The sequence below is a fragment of the Erpetoichthys calabaricus genome, chromosome 11 (assembly GCF_900747795.2).
Source record: "Erpetoichthys calabaricus chromosome 11, fErpCal1.3, whole genome shotgun sequence".
Taxonomy (NCBI): Eukaryota; Metazoa; Chordata; class Cladistia; order Polypteriformes; family Polypteridae; genus Erpetoichthys; species Erpetoichthys calabaricus.
The window spans coordinates 62,719,116-62,740,964 of NC_041404.2; the positions used below are offsets into that span (position 1 = coordinate 62,719,116).

Here is a 21,849-nt window from a genome sequence, read left to right on the forward strand (position 1 = left end):
TAAGGTCGGAGGGATTACCTGCAGAGCTGAGAGACAGCAAAGTGGGAGGGCACACATCTGAGGAAGACTACAAGAAACATTTCCGCAGTGTTGAAGGCTCCAAAGAGTTCAGTGGCCTCCATTATTCTTAAATGGAAGAAGTTGGGAAGAACCAAAGCTCTTCCTGAAGGTGGCCGTCCATCCACACTGAGCAATCAGGGGACAGGTGACATGGCAAGAGACCAGGAAGCCGATGGTCATGTGGGCTGAGCTCAAGAGAACCTATGTGGAGATGGAAGAAACTTCCCGAAGGACAATCCAGCAATCTGGGCTTTATGATGTTAAAGACTCATGGAAGCCCCCGCCATCCAGAGGACTCTCAGACAGTGAGCAACGGGTTTCTCAGATCTGATGAACCCAAGGTTAACATCTGTGGCAGGAGCACTAAGGTAACCACACCATCCTCCTCACCTGTGTGAAGCCATTCGGGGGAGACTGGCAGACAAGGTGGGACAGAGGAAAAACTGAAGGGAGCAAAGTCCACGTGGGGCACCGCCAACCCATTCACCAAGATTATGTAAACCAAGTCTACAAAAAAAGTCATGTGATGTGACAGGGTCTTTAGCAGATACCATGCATACCACAGGTGCCCCCCAAACCCCCACTAAAGATGCTTTTCATGGCCCCATCCATCCTGATGAAGTGATGTTCAGAACATGTGAGCCGTTGGGACCACTCAGTCCACCTTCACGTTCTCCATCAAGTTGAATTTTAGAGGATTAGATGAATGCTGCCACCTGAAGCTCTACGGCCGGGGGGGGCACTTTGGCATGACAAGGAACATTTGGTTGGGAATTTTGGGAGATGTTCAAACCAAACCAGTAAAGAGATGTTCATCTCCCACCATACAAGCACATCTGACTCTGAACAGTCCATCACGTCATTTCCACTGAACTTCCTGCAAGTGGCGGCGACTCCTCAATGCTGTGCCCCCCCACACTAAATTCCATCTGTACTCACATTGTAATCTGCTTTCACTCTGTGACTGACATCAGTGGGCCGAAAAATAAAAGTTCATCCTGGAAGAGGGACCGACACACACCTCGAGGTGAAGAGGAGCGAGTCTCAGCTCTAAGACATCAAAATAGAGATGGCACTCGAGCCCCCCGCCTCTTAAATGAGGGGCTGGGTCATACAGACGCTCCCCCGTGCCACTGCACAGGACCACACCGCATACCCCCCCCCACAAAGTGGAAGAGTCCAAGAGCCCCCTGAAAGTCAGAGGCAGCCATCAAGGCAGTCACTCCGGGTCAGAGAGAGTGAGGTGAGATCTGCTGAGACCTTCGAGAACTCGGGCATTGAAAATGGATTGAAATTCAAAATCCGAGGGCCGATCTTATAATTGGGTATAAAGTGAGTATCACATGGGCAGGAAGTGTGTGCTGCCACGCTGAGCCGCCATTCGGGGGTAACTCTGGGGAGTCTTCAAGTCACACGTGGCCTTCCACAGTCATGGTGGACGTTCACTTGTTGTGTTCTTATTTGTTAAAAGTTGAATACATGTCCTTCTGTTGTTGTAATTTAAAATGGAGTCTCTGGGGAACTGGAACAAAAGACTTGGAGTGTTTGATGATGATGATGATGATGATGATACTGATGATGATAATGATGATGGTGATGATGATGATGGTGATGATGATACTGATGATGATGATAATGATGATGGATGATGAAGATAATGATGACAATGATGATGATGGTGATGCTGCTGCTGCTGATGATGATGATACTGATGATGATGATACTGATGATGATGATGGTGATACTGATGATGACAATGATGATGATGATAATGATGATGGATGATGAAGATAATAATGATGATGATGATACTGATGATAATAATGATGATGATACTGATGATGATAATGATGATGGTGATGATGATACTGATGATGATGATGGTGATACTGATGATGACAATGATGATGATGATAATGATGATGGATGATGATGACAATGATGATGATGGTGATGATGATACTGATGATGATGATACTGATGATGATGATGATGGTGATGGTGATACTGATGATGATGATGATGATGATGGTGATGGTGATACTGATGATGACGATGATGATGATGATGGATGATGAAGATAATAATAATGATGGATGATGATGATATACTTTATTACGTTTGTGCGTCATGGGCAAGCAGGCCACTAGATGTTACGCAGGACAGGTCACAAGTGTCCCTCAGTCATCTACCTGATGGTTCACATGTCCATAACGACTATCCCCTTTACCTTGTTCAGCACTTTTGCTTTCCAACTTTCCGTCCCCAGTCCCCCTGATGTGTCTTGTCGGTTCTTGTCGTCTGTGACATCATTGGCTTGACTCTGTCAGCCCCGCAGTGTCCTCAGGTACTGCTTGGTGTGCACAGGTGCCACCTGAACTCAGATGGGGGCTTGAAGGGGAGCGCCTGAGAACTTTTCCCAGTCAAAGCCTCGCAGCACAACCCAACAGAGAGGACTGGGAGGGAAGACGGCATTGAAAATTTGCATCACGCTCTGATCATTTAAAGTATGTTGCTATGAACTGTCAGGGGGTCTGCTATGTTGGTGGTGAGGGGGTCTACGGAGGACCATTGGCTTCTTCACTGGCTGCCCCCACCACGCCACTCAGATATTCTGCAGCTCCTTGACCCCTGATGCTTTGGCCGTTTGCCTGACCATTTGTGCCTCTTGTGCCACAGTGCTCAGTCAAGACCAGGGTCCAGGCCTGATGCCACTTACCCAAGACAAGGAGTTTTAGCCGACAGGAGACTGTGTGCTGTGTCTGTGCCCCTCCTCACACTTCTCCAGGTATTCCTGCCACCTCGGACAGTCCACAGCTACCTAAGCAGCGAGTCCCGCTCAGGTCCAGGCACAGGGGTACTACACTGCCCTTCTCCATTGTCAGGATAGCACCAACTGCAACCGGGGGTGCAAAGTGATCTGGTCTACCCTGCCTAAAGCGATTCATCATGAGCGTGCTTGAGGGGTCCGCGTAGTCCGTCTTCTCTGGGTTATTACTACGTTCTTATCCCACTGCTGACACCAATGAGAGACATAGAATGGATAGAATTGGCCACTTTACTCCAAACTGGAGGCGAGTGGCCCTAAAGAGGACCACTGGCTTCTTCACTGGCCGCTCCAGCCCACCACCCAGGTCTTCAGCAGGGGCACGCACTCCCAGCTGCTTCATCCCAGCGCCTGCACGTACACCACCTCACTCTGCTCACCCCCCAGTCAACACAACTGGGATTTGAATGTAACGTTGGGACCGTTGTGACCAGGACAGGCAATCCAGCCCAATCCTGTTCCTCCAAAATGACGTCAAGTCAAGATTGGAGGGTCCCTACAGTCTGACTCTCCAGTGCCCACTTTGGTCGCTTATCCCACGTGTCTGTGGTTCTCTATGTAAATCTCCATTTTGTGGCTTTTTTTGACATCAGGTGACATCCTGGCTCTAAGGAAGTTGCATCATTGTGACACCATCTCACCATTGTGACACGGTCCTCACCAAACTTGAAAACAGGCCTCTCAGTGCCTGGCCCCCCAAATCAAGTAGCAGGCTTTGGGGTCTGCACAGGCGTAAAGGGAGCCAGGCTTGACTGACCCACAGTGACCATTCATGGCTCCCCAAATGGGCCTAAAGATCATGGAGACCCTCATGAGAGTCTCTAAAGCCTGGTCCAGATGTGACGGTATGGATGACGGCTCTCCCGAGGGGTTTGGCTTTGGCTAACTTTGCCATTCTTAGTATTCTCTTCTGCAGTTGTGGTCCCTTGGGGTCTTTAAGCCAGGGGACAGCTGTCGGCCCGTGTTGGTTGGCTGAGTCAAGGTGGTGGTGCCGGTGGCTTACATGTCAGTGGTGAAGCTCCACAGAATGGCACATGGTAGGCTGGCACACCTCAGCGTTTAGGATGGCAACCCAATCTCGAGTCGTGACCCTGATTTTGTGACTGCGACGCTTTGATTGCAGGGTTTGGCCCTATTCATGTTTTATTATCGAATGCCACTGTAAGTGATAAACAGCTGGGGCACCAACCTGTAACCGAGGGCAAAAACAGGAAAACAGGGTCAGGGTGACGCAAGTTTAATACCGAACTGGAAACAAGATGGCCGGTTATAAGGTCACATGGCAGGAAGGGGCGGGGCCAGGCGGACGGACAACGGAAGTGACATCAGCAACGATGTGGCTGCCAATCTTCCATCCTGCAGAGGGAGGATAAGAGAAGGCATTAGAGTACAGCGCCATCCCCTGGTTTGGCGTGTAATTACTGTCACCAATGCCCCATGTGCCCGCGTGTCACAGTGCGTATCGGCTATTGTTCCTTAAATAGCCCAAGTGGGATGGAAGGGGTGGCACTTCAGTGATGTTGACATTAGCAGCCGTGTCCCCTCGTGGGGTGACCTCATGGGTGCCCTGTTGTGTGGCACAATGCCAGTTATTCTGGAGTACCCTGTGCTTCAGACGTCTGGCTTTGTCCTTTGTCCCTCCACAGGCCCTCCTCACAGTATGGAGTTCAACTACCTGTTCAAGGACCTCTCGACCACAGCCCACGTCAGGCAGAGTTACATCTCGGTCTTCTCTCCAAAGATCCGGCTGGTCCTCATCTGGAACTTCTGCTTCGCCTTCGTCGCCTACGTGTCTGTGCTGCTCACCCTTTATGAGGTAAGCCGAGCTGAAGCTCGTATTTTAGTAAAACAGACAAAGAATTTCAGTGGGACGTACAAAGGAGACATTCAAGATGGGGGGGCTCACTGCTTCATGGCTGTTAAAAGATAAGAGTGCCAGGGCCAGGGAGAAGGTCGAGTACCAGCATGAACCAAAGAGAAAGTGGCAAAGGACGAGCAGGGGACGAGCAGAGGGACAGAAAGGGTGAAAAAGTTGAGTGCATGAAATCCAACGATCAAAGCGGAAAGAGAAAAAAACGAGAAGAGAGCAGGGTGTTGGCACTCAACGAAAACCCGAGGAGCGCATTAGGGTTTACAACTGGCAGAGCAGTGCCATCATATTGCGTACCTGTGACACAATGACACGGCCACATGCCTAGTAACATCCCAGGGCTCGAGGTGATGGTGGCCACGGCAGATGACAAGAGGAGTCACTGAGCCCCAAACTGATATGGACACAGTCACGGGTTCAAATACCTTTACAGGGCCTCTAGACGTGTCCCCCACAGCACAATACACATAGAAACAGCAAATCCTTCCTCCCTGCTCCTCTTCCTCCACACAAGTGTTGTCCTCTGCCTCCCGACTCCAACTCCCTCATTTTGAAACGGGGCCTGGAAGTACTTTGTCTGCTTAATTCAAGACCAAGTCAGGCATGCAGCAGGGGACTACATTTCCCAACATGCTCTGTGCTCTGGAAAACAGAAGCAGTGCCAGAAGAATGCCACATGTCTTTGAGGGGTATATACCCCAAAAGGGCTAACTCCCCCAGTCTGGTTTCCCCTCCTGGCAAGGAATCAATTGCCAGTCTGGTCAGGATGCCAGTCCATTCTTCTTCTTCCACTCCAGCCTCCCTCCCTGGTGAGGAACCATCTTTCCTCCAGGACGGGATTCTGGGTAATCCTGCATGGCACTTATGGCACCAAAATTCAAATCAGTGAATGATGAGACCGTCGACATCACCCCATCTTGTGTGTCCTCATTATGTTGAAGGTCTAAGTCGACAGCGGGCATTATAAAACACGGGACCCTCTGTCTGTCTGCTTGTCTGTCTGTCTGACTGTCTGTCTCGGTCCCAGTATAGTGAAAGAGAAGGACAAATGAGGCACCGAGGACTCGGGGGTCCAATCTGCAGACACCACTTAGGTGGCAGAAATCAGGAAAGACTTTAAGGTGCTTTAAGGTCATAGCAGTGTCAGGAGATGGCAGTGCCACTACCCAAAGGTAAGAAATCGTCTGCTGGTCAAGTGACAGCCATGTCTGGTGTCATGCGGGTTCACTGTGGGGCGGAGGGTTGGATGGCAGTGATGCCAACCCTCCACTGAGTGCCATCCCTCCATTCTAGAGAGGTTAAGCGGAAAGCTTCCACTCCATTCAGGGGCACAAGTAGGGGCCATGCAGAGCATGCATGGTGTAGGGGGCCCCAGGAATGTCCCCCCAGTGCTGTCACATGAGTTAAAGTGAGTTGGGGGTCCACTCCCTCCATACGCTCCTACAGGCTCCACTCAGACCCCAGTCCTAAGTGAATGAAACAGCCAGCGCTGGTGACTCGCTGACAGTGGCCGAGGGGGGAGTGAGTGATGCCCACCTTCCCACAGTCGCCATCTCCTCGACCGCTCGCTTGGCACAGCCGCAGTTAACGGCATCGCCTTCATGTACTCGGTGCAGTGTCCATGGGGAAGCTTTTATGAATTATAAGAAAAGTCATATTACACTTACAGGGGCTCCTTGGATAATGCGGACCCTCAGTTGATCGGGGGGTCCTGTTGGACTTTGAATGTAATCAGCCCTGGTGATGCTGTCAGGGGCGAGAGGCGCAGTCCTGTTGCTGAGCTGATTGTTTGAATTTTATTTTGCCCCGTCTGTGTCTCCTAGGCGATTGCACTTTGATTATCAGTATTATTATTATTATTGGTATTGTCGTTGGATTATTGTCACTGTCAGTGTCCTTGTCCTTGTGTACAGTTTTTGCTTCATACGGTACATGCACAATGAAGTCTCAAGAACAAATCTTTTGTAGCCCCTCAAACAATGCGTTGTGCCCCCCGTCTCCTTTTGTTGCCCTGCATTGACCTCCAGAAGAGACTCGGCAGGTTTCCGTGTTTGCATGACAGATACTGTATATACAGTACATACACATATCTACTGTAGTAAGAAGGAGGAAACGCTGATAAAGTGTGCTGACCCCTGAAAAGAAATCCCAAAATGAAAGAAGTGTTGCTGTTTAGGACTGGCAGGCCATCTTCATCAGCCTCCGGGATGGCAACAGTTTTTTTCACCTCGGAGGACAGGGAGAGGCGGGGTTTAGATGGTCAGGACCTGGAAGTGACATCATTAGGGGGCGGAGCCAGCAGTCACTGCTTCTGCAGAGGGAGAAAGAGAAAAGGCATTGGGCAACAGCGCCAACGCCTGGTTGGGAGTGAAATTACATTAACATCGCTTTGATGTTGCCTGTTTTGTGACAATAGATGTGTGCGTGAAATTAACAAATAAAACAAAATCCATAATAATGTAAACCACCTTTGAACGTCATGTGCCCACCACCTGCACTCGAATGCCCCTCAAACCGACTTTGGTTTAGACACGGATTACGGCTTGTCGTGTGGCAGGATGCGTCACTTGTTCTATTTCTGAATTTCATTCCTTCTGGCGGCCATCTTGTGTGCCATGAGTGCATGGCAGCGTGTCCCAGTTGCCAGGGTAACCCTGACTGTCGTTGGGGGCGTGGCCTGTGGGTTCGACACGCCCACTTCGCTGTGACTTTCTCTGAGCTGCAGATGTCAAAGACCCTTTGTGGATCTTTCTTGCTTTCCTGAGTTGATCCCTTGGTCGACCTCGATTTTCGTCCTCCTCTTTGGCTTCGTCCCTCCGCCAATTTCGATTTCCTGGCTTTTGCGTCTCTCTTTTAAAATCTCAGTTGGCTTCCTGACGTTACATCAGTAATTTCCAAGTAAGAGAAAATGAGACCGTGGTGTTTGTGTGAATGTGCTGTTCACAGATTCTTGGGTGGGCTTTGTGTAGCAAGTCATATTCGGTGCTTCCAAAGATCTCAGGGGGCACAGTTGGTAAATTTTGCCACCGACCATGGACAGATGGAATAATAAGTGACCGAGTAGAGTGGTGGACAGGGGGACTTGAGGGGCTTTCAAGACTGAAGAATGAGGTGGATAGGACTGGTGGGCTTTGGGGGGCTCTTCTTGTCCGACGTTCGTCCATTTCTCAGGGAGCTTTAGGCTGCTAACTAAAAGGAGCTGGCGCCCCGTCACGCAGTGTGTGTGCGCCGAGTGCTCAGGTTTGTCACGCAGTGTGTGTGCGCCGAGTGCTCAGGTTTGTCACCCAGTGTGTGTGCGCCGAGTCCTCGGGTTTGTCACGCAGTGTGTGTGCGTCGAGTGCTCCTGTTTCCCGTTTCCCACGTCTGTCACTTCCAGGTGTTCTTTGACACGACGGAGCGCTTCCTGTGGGTCATCAAGTACTTCCTCGACGCTCTCTTCATTTTGAACATCGTCTCCCAGTTCTACATCGGCTACGAGTCCCAAGGCGTGGTGATCATGGACGAGAAAATGGTGCGGAATCACTACCTTCACCGATGGTTCATCCTGGACGTCATCTCCATTTTACCCATCGAGGTCTTTGCTCTGACGCACCCCGAGTGGAATATCTGGGAGGTTTTTCCTTACTGGCGTCTCAATCGGCTCTTCAAAACCGTGCAGATCTTCAGGTTTACAAGTAAGTTCTTTGACGTGGCAGAGCGAGTGGCACAGAGTGGTCCCACGATGTCACTGAGGATGCGGGAGGCCATGTTGTTACTTGTCGTTTGACTTGAGTTGAGTTGAGTTGATCTTCTCCTCCCAGCGTCCCTCAGGAAGGTGCCGGAGTTCAACAAAATCCACGTGGCCAACATTTATTTTTTCTGCGTCATAACGCTCACCCTGCACGTGTTTTCCTGTTTCTGGTAAGTTTTTCTAGAGCCCGCCATTAAGGGGCCTTACTGTTAAATCTCTGAATGGATGCCAGCTGTTTTTACAATTTTAACAGGTACTTGGTGGCCTGCACGGCTCTCCACGACGAAAAGACGAGGAACTGCGGCGGCAAGAAGTCCTGGCCGAGTCTACTGAGACAGGGTGAGTGCGTCTGATGGAGCGAACCACAGATTTGAGCACAAAGGACGTCCTACGGCGGTGAAAAGGTTAAAAAACAAGAAGAAAAAGAAATGGCGGCACCCATAAAAAAAAATAAAGAACAAAGCTAAACGCTGGCACTCCGAGGTGCCAAACATTTGTAGCAAACTGAAACGGACCAGAAATGAATTCCACAAATTCTGAAAAGAGGACAGAAATACGAGGAGCAACCACAGAGAGAAATGAGCCCCCCAGAGTCTGTGAGGACGGACCCTTCAGCCAAGTCCCGGCCCCGTTGGGCTTCTTTACTTTACTTTTCTTTTTTCACTTTGCTATAAAATGTTCCTAAATGTTTGTAAAGGCCCATCAGTCTCGGACCCCCACATGACGTCACAGAGCTGTGACTTTCTGACTGACTGTGCTTGTTTTCATTGCAGATGGTGGATTTATGAATAACTTTTCGACTTTTGATGCCTACGTGACGTCTCTTTACTGGGCTGGAATCACATTCACGACAGTCGGGTGAGTCTCGGAAACCTGAAAGAATAATCGACTCTCAAAGCCGAAGCCTAAGTGTGCAACCGTTTGATGTCCTGTTTTTCGTCAGACTTATTTTATAAACCTACATATATAAGTTTGGTGTCATTCTCTTCAGAATTTATCGAACTTTAATCTGATGTTGTTAGATTTTCAGATTCTTATTCCGTTTTTAAATTATAAACTTTGTAGAGATGAGACTTGTGCCAAGAGATGTAACCAGGCCTGGGGCTGGAAATAAAAGACAAAGAGTAGGACAGCTGCTGTGCAGGCTCCTCTTACAGTGGCTATAGAACAGGACCCCCCCCTTTGAAATATTCCATTTGATTTGCTTTACACCCTTCAGTGTAAACACACATTAAGATTTCTTCTCAGCTTGACTTACTCAGTGCCACCTCAAACATCCAAGTGAAAGAAATCACAGCTACAGTTCAGAAAAATTATAGAAAATCAAAAACAAGAAATACTGAGATGAATAAAGGACCCCCCCCCATGTCATTATGTTGACCCCCCCCTGTTGCTTTAATGACAGCCTTGAGTCTGCTGATTCTTCTCTATCAGCTTTGCACATCTAGATTGAGCCCACCTACTATTTGCCCCCCTCTCTTCTTTACAGTCTAACTGTTTGAGTTCAGTCACATTGGGTGGTGAGTGTTGGTGGTCTGCTATCTTCAGATCTTTTCACAGATTTTCAGTGTGATTTAGGGCTCTGGGCTCTGACTGGCCACACCAGGACATTCACTTTTGTCTCCTTCAGCCACCGTGTGGTCCATTTTGCTGTGTGCGTCGAGTCGTTGTCATGTTGAAAGGTGAACATTCTGCGCATCTTCAACTTTCTGATTTTCTTCCAGAATTTAATGAGATTTTGTCACATCCATTTTTCCTTCTACCCTAACGAGAGCCCCAGGCCCCCCACAACAGGATGCTGCCCCCTCCATGCTTTACTGTAGATAGATAGATAGATAGATAGATAGATAGATAGATAGATAGATAGATAGATAGATAGATAGATAGATAGATAGATAGATAGATGAAAGGCACTATATAACAGATACAGTGGTGTGAAAAACTATTTGCCCCCTTCCTGATTTCTTATTCTTTTGCATGTTTGTCACACAAAATGTTTCTGATCATCAAACACATTTAACCATTAGTCAAATATAACACAAGTAAACACAAAATGCAGTTTGTAAATGATGGTGTTTATTATTTAGGGAGAACAAAAAATCCAAACCTACATGGCCCTGTGTGAAAAAGTAATTGCCCCCTGAACCTAATAACTGGTTGGGCCACCCTTAGCAGCAATAACTGCAATCAAGCGTTTGCGATAACTTGCAATGAGTCTTTTACAGCGCTCTGGAGGAATTTTGGCCCACTCATCTTTGCAAAATTGTTGTAATTCAGCTTTATTTGAGGGTTTTCTAGTATGAACCGCCTTTTTAAGGTCATGCCATAGCATCTCAATTGGATTCAGGTCAGGACTTTGACTAGGCCACTCCAAAGTCTTCATTTTGTTTTTCTTCAGCCATTCAGAGGTGGATTTGCTGGTGTGTTTTGGGTCATTGTCCTGTTGCAGCACCCAAGATCGCTTCAGCTTGAGTTGACAAACAGATGGCCGGACATTCTCCTTCAGGATTTTTTGGTAGACAGTAGAATTCATGGTTCTATCTATCACAGCAAGCCTTCCAGGTCCTGAAGCAGCAAAACAACCCCAGACCATCACACTACCACCACCATATTTTACTGTTGGTATGATGTTCTTTTTCTGAAATGCTGTGTTCCTTTTACGCCAGATGTAACGGGACATTTGCCTTCCAAAAAGTTCAACTTTTGACTCATCAGTCCACAAGGTATTTTCCCAAAAGTCTTGGCAATCATTGAGATGTTTCTTAGCAAAATTGAGACGAGCCCTAATGTTCTTTTTGCTTAACAGTGGTTTGCGTCTTGGAAATCTGCCATGCAGGCCGTTTTTGCCCAGTCTCTTTCTTATGGTGGAGTCGTGAACACTGACCTTAATTGAGGCAACTGAGGCCTGCAGTTCTTTAGACGTTGTCCTGGGGTCTTTTGTGACCTCTCGGATGAGTCGTCTCTGTGCTCTTGGGGTAATTTTGGTCGGCCGGCCACTCCTGGGAAGGTTCACCACTGCTCCATGTTTTTGCCATTTGTGGATAATGGCTCTCACTGTGGTTCGCTGGAGTCCCAAAGCTTTAGAAATGGCTTTATAACCTTTACCAGACTGATAGATCTCAATTACTTCTGTTCTCATTTGTTCCTGAATTTCTTTGGATCTTGGCATGATGTCTAGCTTTTGAGGTGCTTTTGGTCTACTTCTCTGTGTCAGGCAGCTCCTATTTAAGTGACTTCTTGATTGAAACAGGTGTGGCAGTAATCAGGCCTGGGGGTGGCTACGGAAATTGAACTCAGGTGTGATACACCACAGTTAGGTTATTTTTTAACAAGGGGGCAATTACTTTTTCACACAGGGCCATGTAGGTTTGGATTTTTTTTTCTCCCTAAATAATAAACACCATCATTTAAAAACTGCATTTTGTGTTTACTTGTGTTATATTTGACTAATGGTTAAATGTGTTTGATGATCAGAAACATTTTGTGTGACAAACATGCAAAAGAATAAGAAATCAGGAAGGGGGCAAATAGTTTTTCACACCACTGTAGATAGATAGATAGATAGATAGATAGATAGATAGATAGATAGATAGATAGATAGATAGACAAAAGGCAGTATATTATAGATAGATAGATAGATAGATAGATAGATAGATAGATAGATAGATAGATAGATAGATAGATAGATAGATAGATAGATAGATAGATAGACAAAAGGCACTATATTATAGATAGATAGATAGATAGATAGATAGATAGATAGATAGATAGATAGATAGATAGATAGATAGATAGATAGATAGATAGATAGACGAAAGGCACTATATTATAGATAGATAGATAGATAGATAGATAGATAGATAGATAGATAGATAGATAGATAGATAGATAGATAGATAGATAGACGAAAGGCACTATATGATAGATAGATAGATAGATAGATAGATAGATAGATAGATAGATAGATAGATAGATAGATAGATAGATAGACAAAAGGCACTATATTATAGATAGATAGATAGATAGATAGATAGATAGATAGATAGATAGATAGATAGATAGATAGATAGATAGATAGATAGATAGATAGATAGACAAAAGGCACTATATTATAGATAGATAGATAGATAGATAGATAGATAGATAGATAGATAGATAGATAGACGAAAGGCACTATATTATAGATAGATAGATAGATAGATAGATAGATAGATAGATAGATAGATAGATAGATAGATAGATAGATAGATAGATAGACAAAAGGCACTATATTATAGATAGATAGATAGATAGATAGATAGATAGATAGATAGATAGATAGATAGATAGATAGATAGATAGATAGATAGATAGATAGACAGACAAAAGGCACTATATTATAGATAGATAGATAGATAGATAGATAGATAGATAGATAGATAGATAGATAGATAGATAGATAGATAGATAGATAGATAGACAGACAAAAGGCACTATATTATAGATAGATAGATAGATAGATAGATAGATAGATAGATAGATAGATAGATAGATAGATAGATAGATAGATAGATAGATAGATAGACGAAAGGCACTATATGATAGATAGATAGATAGATAGATAGATAGATAGATAGATAGATAGATAGATAGATAGATAGATAGATAGATAGATAGATAGATAGATAGATAGATAGATAGATAGATAGACAGACAAAAGGCACATGCACATCATTAATGACCACTCTTTGCCATTAACTCCTGGAACTCCTTCAAATTGGCCATTGGCCTCTTGGTGGCCTCTCTTACCAGTTTCCACCTTGCTCTTCTGTCCAATTTGGAGGGTCCAGGGAGGGTCCTAGTAGTACCAGATACTTCTTTATGATGGACTTTACTGAGCTCCTTGGGATTGATAAAGCCTTTGAGATGTCCATCCACAACTCTGTCCCTGAGATCTTCTGAAAGTGGCCTGCCCCCCATAGTCAGTTGTGTGCTGTCAGTGGCACTGCCAAGCAAGGGAATGAACGCTCCAGGACCAGCTTCACTAATCACACTCATTACAAATGATCACAGCCAGTGACCGCAATGGAAATGGTGGGCACTGACACCTGATGGAGTTTAGGGGGGGGGTCCTTTATTCATCTCAGGATTTCTTGTTTTTGATTTTTTATAATTCTTCTGAACTGTAGCTGTCATGTCTTTCACTTGGATGTTATAAGTGGCATTGAGTAAGTAAAGCTGGAAATAATATTGGATTGTGTGTTTACATTTGAGGCTGTAAAGCAAATAAAATGGCAATATTTCAAAGGGGGGGGTTCTTTTCTGTGCCCACTGTAGATGTTTGAAGCGGTGTGTGAGATGCAGATCACGTGGCACAGCAGCAGCAGCAGCAGCTGATCACGCATAGAGGACATTATATAAAAACTCTCTTTGTTTCACCATTTAAGAGGGGGTCTCCTTGGCTGCGTTCAGCCCCCCCTCTTCACAACACAAGCAGCAAAGACACAAAGTGGCTGGCATGTATCGCAGGCCGGGGGGGTTGGCAAGCGAAACGAGCAGGGAGCAAACCCCCTAGTAATAATAATAATATCAAAAATAATCAAATGTCCACTTGAGCCAAACGCACGCTAAGAAACAAAACGCAAGAAACGTAAAACTGAGCCCCCAGGAGGACAGAACGCCGTCACTGAGGACTCCTGGGAGAGACGACGATGAGAGCTGAGAAACGTCTTCATGGAGGAGCCAACCTGACATGAGGACCCACCGTCACTGGAAATGTCGAGGAGAGATGAAGCGTGACGGACCTGTGGCTGTTCTGTGACACAACCGGTAAGACAATCCCAGTCACGTGACGACGGCTCCCGGCATGTGGGACGTAAAAGTGCAAAACGCTTCTCAAAATAAATTAAAATGATAAGAAGACCACCTGGGTTCGCTTCCCGTGTCCTCCCTGTGTGGAGTTTGCATGTTCTCCCCGTGTCTGCGTGGGTTTCCTCCCACAGTCCAAAGACATACTGGTTAGGTGGATTTGCGATTCTAAATTGTCCCTAGTGTGTGCTTGGTGTGTGGGTGTGTTTGTGTGTGTCCTGCGGTGGGTTGGCACCCTGCCTTGTGCCCTGTGTTGGCTGGGATTGGCTCCAGCAGACCCCCGTGACCCTGTGTTCAGATTCAGCGGGTTGGAAAATGGATGGATGGATGGATAAGAAGACCTTCAGGTCACAAACCGCAGATCACCGCCCCTTTGGCCACGTTTACTCCTAGAAGACAAGCAAACAAAGGGAGTGAACCTTCAGACAGCCCACGTTTACTGTGACCCGGCAGCTAACAGAAGCCCAGGTGATCATCGACCCGCGCTACAAAGCACGAGAGACACGGTGAGGACGAGTGAAGGGGCGAAACCACGAGATCCTAAAACATTGAGGTGACTAAGAATCAATGGGAGAAGAGGAAGGCAAACTGGGAGTCGAATCCTGCGGCCTACGTTGCCAACGCGTGGGAAGAGCGCCGTTCTGTATTTACCGTGTCACATCTGTGACGTCACCTAATGCAGTGACCGCAGTCAGGTGACACCTCCCGATAACGATTCGCAAAACAAGAAAAATCAACACTGGGAATAAAGCTAAACTCGGCCAAATAAAGTCAAAATGAAAAAGACTGGCATCAAAAAGCTCTTCATGCATATAAAATACACAAAACACTGAAATGGCGTTAAACACGGGCATAGCAAAACAACAGCGTGAGCAAACGTACAAAAACGAATCCGCAACACTGGGAGACAAAAACGCAGGTTTTAATTACAGTGAACGACAAAGGACGAAAGGACGCCGTCCTCACACCCCGTTTATAGCCCTGAATTGATGGAAACGTGACGTTCGTCATCGTCGTCATCGTCTCAGCTGCCCCGTGGGCTGCAGGCTGTCAGAGCTCTGCCCTCTTCTGAAGCAGAAACAATGGCAACGGGCAGCCATTTATATACCCAGGTGACCGGAAGAGGCGGGGCTTGGGGGCGAGTGAACGGCCAGTGAGCTCATTCGTCTCCACCACTCTAAAGGAAACAGAAACCGCGTTAGTGACGGTCCCAGAAGACAAGGACATGGCTAATCACACACACCGTATATTGAGATGGATGGCAGGGCTGATATCCTGCCAGGATAAATACCCTTACCTCACCTGGCAGGGAGGTCAGTGTAGTGGATGGGCAGTGTGTGTGTGGGGGGGGGGTACATACACCCCAACAAACAGGTTGGCAGCATTCCTATGCCAGTATGTCCATTCATGTACCTGCAGGGCATGTTGGGAGTTACAGTCCCATTGGGTTCACTGGGCACCAACAGGTGGGGCTGCTGGGAAGGGTTGTCGCTACTTTGAGGGGCTTCCACCTTGACACCAGACGTATTCCTGAGTCCGGAATAAAAGGGGCCACCAGATTTGGGATGAGGTGACTGAGACTGCGTGGGAGGTGCAGAAGGAGACACCTCTTACTTATTGTGCCCTCTAGAAAGTCGGATACTGAAGCCCCTTGGAGGTTTTGTCCACCATAAACGCCTTGTAGTTGGACCCAGGACTGTGTTGTGAAGTTGTCTCTGGAGGTCTGGGGTGCTGCAACACCCCTCTAGGTCACAATATGTGTAAGTATATGCAGGGAATGCCATTAATCGCAAACACCTTGGTGACAAGTGGCCCAGTAGTTGCTGTAGACGATCACCTGGTTTGTCTTTGGCTCAGGTTTTGTCTTCACTGCATCTTCCTACATGTGATCACTTTGTCATTTGACAGGTATGGAGATGTCTATGCCAGGAACGTCAGTGAGATTGCCGTCTCAGTTGTGCTAATGTGCACTGGAATGATCCTCCTCAGTGGCTTCATCATGGCGGACATGAGCTCCATCATCACGAATTTGGAAGCTCGCAAGGGCAGGTTCTACACCAGGCTGGAATCCATCAAGTTGTACCTGGTAGGTTCTTCTTCTTCATCTTCTTCTTTCTCTCCTCTTCCCAGATCTGTTAGGGTTGAGTGTCTTCTGTGTGGAGTTGCAGTGTTCCACCTAGGTGGGCACACATGTCCTCTGACCCTGAACTGACCTCTTGTTAAGATCACTGGTCCCTCTAAACTGAATCTGTGACGCTGTGCCAGGCCATGGATGGCTCTCTCATCTGAACTTTGCTTTCCCACCACAAGATACAGTTGGTTCAGAGTGGGTGGGCTGATCTTTTCAGAATCACGGCATTGTTCTTCTGCGAGGCCACCAAGGAATTCCAGATTCTTGTTATGCCCTTCCCAGAATGAGCAGAAAAGCCAATATGAAGTCCCACTCGAGTCTCAAATGAAACTGTGCAACACATAAACCATCAATGCCATGGTGCCAACCCTGAGCATACCCAGAATCACAAGTATTACATAAAGAAAAAAATAAATGACGAAAGACTTACAGTCCTGGGTAGCCTCATAATAGAAGGAACATCTCCTGATGGTTCAACAAAGCCAGCAGATCGGTGGACGATGAAGTCTTACCTCCACTGAGATTACTTGACAATCTCCTGTGTATTGCAGGACAGGTCCAAACCTACACTTGGAATTAATAGGAAATTTAAAAACACCGCAGTGGGTAAAGAAAGAGTTAAAAAAAAGAAGCTGCAAAGGAAAAAAACAGACGAGTAAAACGTTTAGGACGAATGAGTCCAAAGTGAATGGTGGGGCGTAGGAGAACAGGAGGGCAACCATTAAGAAGGACATCAGGGAGGCTAAAAGACAATTAGAGAGGAATAATAGAGAAGGTGAGAGACGACCCTAAGAGATCAGTCAAGGAGGAGGTGAAGAGCATCAGGAATAGTAAAGGGGGATTACAAGATACAAATAGTGGAATAGCGGACCCTCTAAAGTCACATTTTAATGAGCTCTTCACAGGTGAGCAAGTGGATAACCTCAGAGCAGTAACAGGGACTACTAAGGAGGTGCTGAGGGATTTGGAAATTGTGGAGAGAGAAGAGCTGTGATGATTAAATAGGCTGAAATCACACAAATCACCAGGACCAGATCATATGGACCACAGAGGTCTAAAGGAGGCTAGCAAGTGCAGATATAAACCCTTGACTCACATTTTTTAGAAAGTCTCTGGGCACTGGACAGACCCAGAAGGACTGGAAAATGGCAAATATCATCCCATTATATAAAAAGGGTGAGCGGGCAGAGCCAAGTATCTACAGGCCAGTAAGCTTAACGGGCATCACAGGAAAATGAATGGAAGGAATTATTAAGGAGAAGATTGAGCAACACCTGGTAAGGACAGGGCAGACAGCATGGGCTCAGAAGATGGAGGCTTTGTTTTACCAACATGCTGGAATTCTATGAGGAAGAAACAAAAGGATACGACCAGCGAGGAGGAGATGAGATTATTGATGTGGACTTTCAGAAAGGATTTGATTAGGTGCCACCTGAGAGGGTGGGCATCAAACTTAAAGAAGTGGGAGTTCAGGATGTGGAGTGTCAATTGACTCAGGAAGGGTGATGGTGTGAGGAACCAATCAGAATTGGGTGTTGTTAAGAGTGGTGACCAGCAGGGGGCAGTGCTGGGGCTGCTGCTATTTTTAATATCTAGAAATGATTTAGATAGGAATAATAGGAACAAGCTGGTGAAGTCGGCAGATGATACCAAGATAGGTGGATTGGCAGATCATTTGGAATCTGTTAAATCATCACAGAGGGACTTGGACAGCAGACGGGCAGGGTCGGATTTTCCTATAGGCTAACTAGGCTTCAGCCTAGGGCCTCAAGATCAAGAGGGGCCTACATTCAAATTGTTAGCAAAATTTTATTATCTCTCGTGTAATTTACAAACTTAAAAATGGAAGGTGAAAGGGCCTCATAAGTGGAATAGCCTAGGGCCTCTTTTCATATAAATCGGGCCCTGCAGAAAGGTGTGGGCAGATTGGTGGCAGATGAAATTTAATGTCAGTAAATGTAAAGAATTACACATCAGAAGTAAAAATGTAAGGGAGGTCTGAAAATCGAGAGTCCACCTTATGAGAAGAATTTACAAGTCATAGTGGACTCAACGCTATCAACTGACAGACAGTGTTCAGAAGCCATTAAGAAGGCTCACAGAATGTCAGGTTATATAGCGCCTTGATGTGTGGAGTACAAGTCCCAGGAGGTGATGCTCAAGTCTTTATAATGCACTGGTGAGGCCTCATCTGGAGTCCTGGGTGCAGTTTTCATTAGAACATTAGAACACTCTGGACGAGAACAGGCCATTAGTCCAACAAAGCTCGCCAGTCCTATCCACTTATTTCTTCCAAAAAAACATCAAGTCGAGTCTTGAAAGTCAACAACGTCTTACTTATGTTTTGGTCTCCATAAGGACATAGCAACTCCAGAGAAGGTCCAGAGAAGACAACTTGGCTGAGTCCAGGGCTACAGGAGATGAGTTGTGAAGATTCAAAGAGCTGAGCCTTCTCAGAGATGAAGAGGAGACCTGACTGAAGTGTTTAAATAAGATGATGAAGTGAATGAGTCCAGTGGATCAGACGGTGACTTTAAAATGAGGTCATCAAGAACATGGGGGGACACAGCTGAAAAGTCGTTAAGGGTGAATGTCACACAAACATCAGGAAGAGAAGCACAGACACCTGGACTAAGTGACCACACAATGTGGCAGACAGCAGGACTTTCTGGGCCCTCAAAATCTCAACCCAGTGTTATTTTGGCTGAATTAAGTGGACAGGACTGGCGAGCTTTGGTGGGCTGACTGGCCTCTTCTCGTCCATATTGTTCTGATGTTCTCAGGTTTACACTCCATGCTGAGGTCACAGCAGCTAAGGGGGTTCTGAAGAAGGTGAGGATGTCATTTGATTCTCAGATTAAAGATGTGTTTTGGTAAACATTTGTTTTAATTCTGTTTAGTTGCGTTCTTCAGTGAAGCGTTTTTTAGACATTTTTTTAAAAGCTACTGGGCCTGTTTTGAGGAGAAGCTTACCTGTCATAGTGCATGGAGAACAAACCACAGACTCCTCGGAGGTCACCACAGACAGGAATGTGCAGCAATAAGCGGCCATCTTAGTCCTGTAAACTTTCCCCTTGGGATTAATAAAGTATCTATCTGTCTGTCTGTCTGTCTGTCTGTCTATCTATCTATCTATCTATCTATCTATCTATCGTGCATTTCACACTATCTATCTATCTATCTATCTATCTATCAGGACTCCTTCAGGTTGGCTTATGAACTGTTGCTAATTTCCTGGCTGTCCAAGGTTATCTATCTATCTATCTATCTATCTATCTATCTATCTATCTATCTATCTATCTATCGTGCATTTCACACTATCTACCTATCTATCTATCTATCTATCTATCTATCTATCTATCAGGACTCCTTCAGGTTGGCTTATGAACTGTTGCTAATTTCCTGGCTGTCCAAGGTTACGGATACACAAACGCTTAGTGCCCTGCTTTGTGATTTAGGGCTGATTGGTCTCCTGGACTGGTGTGGCATCAGAGAGACATGGCGCCTGCCTCTCTAGAACTCTGCATTTATGCCAGTCATGTGCGTCCCTGATGTGTCTCTGGGACCAATAAGATGTTGTAGTGTAAGCTGACTCCGCCCCCCCCCCCAGCCATGTTCAGGCTTCCTACCAGCCGTGTGTTTCCCTCATGGCCGTGGATGAGAGTGGATTTGATCGTTTGGACTCTCTGCAGGCCTCACTTCTCACCTGACATTTTCTGAGCACAGCAGGCGCTCGAGATCTGATGAATGAATCCTCGGAGTACAAGGAAGGATCCAAGAGACGTTTTTCTTCTGACAAGGGAAAGTTTTTCTAGATATTGATTTTAAAATTATAACCAAAATATAAAAGCAACTCTCACCAAATAACTGATGTGTCCCATCACATCCAATCCTTATGTCGCCTGGCGTGTGCCATTCGAAATTCCCAGATGCCTTTTGGTCATGAAAATGCACCATAGAACCAGTAGACTCTCCCCTGGGTGCCACTGTGTCTTGCTGGCACCAACCCTGAGTGGTGGGACTCGGGTGGGACGGCAGCTTCCCCCTCATCTCACTGGCCTTGTGACAATCCTTCACTTGGTGATGTTGACTCGGGGGCTCAGGTGTGGAGCATCGTGTTCAAGTTCTGTTTCTCCGTTACTTTAACAGGAGGACATCGGAGTAGCCGACGACATCAAGAGTTGGATTTCCAAGTATTACAGCTACATGTGGCATCACCGCAAAGGCGCCGTCATTTCAGGGTTACTCGATGACCTCCCGTTCACACTCCATGCTGAGATCTCGGTCACGGCAGCCAAGGTGCTTCTGAAGAAGGTGACCATTTCTTTTGACTTTCCACCTTTGCTTTACTTCTTCATTTCTAATTTGAGTTGGGTGGTTTTCAGGTTGTGTTTTGGTAAACGTTCAACGTAATTCTGTTCAGTTGCATTCTTACGTGTAGCATTTTTACACATCGTTTTAAAATCTACTCTGCCTGCTTTGGTTGGGGGAGATTTCCTATTCAGTTTAATGAAAGAATTCCTTCATGTCACACCACGATGTTTCAAACTGCTGGTAGCGTGATGAGCTTTGAGAAGTACAAGAAGGGAGTGAAGCCCTCGGCGTCAGCACGACGTCACTCGGCAGCAGTAAACACCGCCGGCTTTCACTAGCGTCCCATCGAGGTTTCGCCTCCATTTTTAGGAACGACTGACCTGTGCGGCTCGGCTCCATTTGTAACTCCATCGATTGAATTGTGAAATGAAACCCAGGATGTGTTGGAAGGGCGCAGACTTGTTTAGAAGAAGGTGCTGTTATTAATGGTGGGGCTCATTTGAAAAGCATCATTCGGGACGAGGCAAGTAGGGCTGTCCGCATCCAGAGTCATGTGACTAAACACAGTGGGCTTTGTGCACATCGTATTGTGTTTTAAATGGATGCAGTCGTCCGTCAGTCTGCTCGATAGCCCATCATGACGACGTGTGCTCAGAAAGGGTGGAAAGCTCCAACACTGGAGTCAACAGCAACACCACCACCATTTACTGATCTCGCACATCTTCGTGTGTTTCATGTGTGGCTTTACAAGAAGTTTGTGTGAAGCAAAAATAAGATTAGGCAACACTAAGTAATAAAGAGTAAAGGAAGGTCAGGTGGGCAGGAGAACAGAAAAAAAACAACAAAATCTGCAGGGGTCCCAAGGCCACGAGACCACCCAGCCCCCACTGGGCAGTCAGTACCTAACACAGAGGATCAAAATCAGAGTTCAGGCCCTTTGCCGGGGTCCTCCACATTCTGCTCAGGTGCCTCTTGTGTGCTTGAATTCCCCTTGAGATGTTTCTAGAACGTGACAGGACTGGACATCGTTTAGAAAGGCAGCCTTGTGCCCGCCTATAGAAGGTCCCCTA

General features: G+C 46.4%; 1 protein-coding gene across 1 annotated transcript in view; it reads left to right on the forward strand.

Moving 5' to 3' along the window:
- Positions 1-1,292: 1,292 nt before the first annotated feature.
- The window catches only part of LOC127529714 (uncharacterized), a 114,301-nt gene continuing 93,744 nt past the window's right edge, over positions 1,293-21,849 (forward strand). Inside the window, exons 1-8 of the mRNA XM_051934298.1 lie at positions 1,293-1,392; positions 4,534-4,703; positions 8,134-8,431; positions 8,558-8,657; positions 8,741-8,826; positions 9,261-9,345; positions 16,243-16,420; positions 20,615-20,779. Of these exons, the coding sequence (XP_051790258.1) occupies positions 4,548-4,703; positions 8,134-8,431; positions 8,558-8,657; positions 8,741-8,826; positions 9,261-9,345; positions 16,243-16,420; positions 20,615-20,779 (1,068 nt within the window). The 5' untranslated portion in view covers positions 1,293-1,392; positions 4,534-4,547. The remainder of the gene's footprint in view (positions 1,393-4,533; positions 4,704-8,133; positions 8,432-8,557; positions 8,658-8,740; positions 8,827-9,260; positions 9,346-16,242; positions 16,421-20,614; positions 20,780-21,849) is intronic.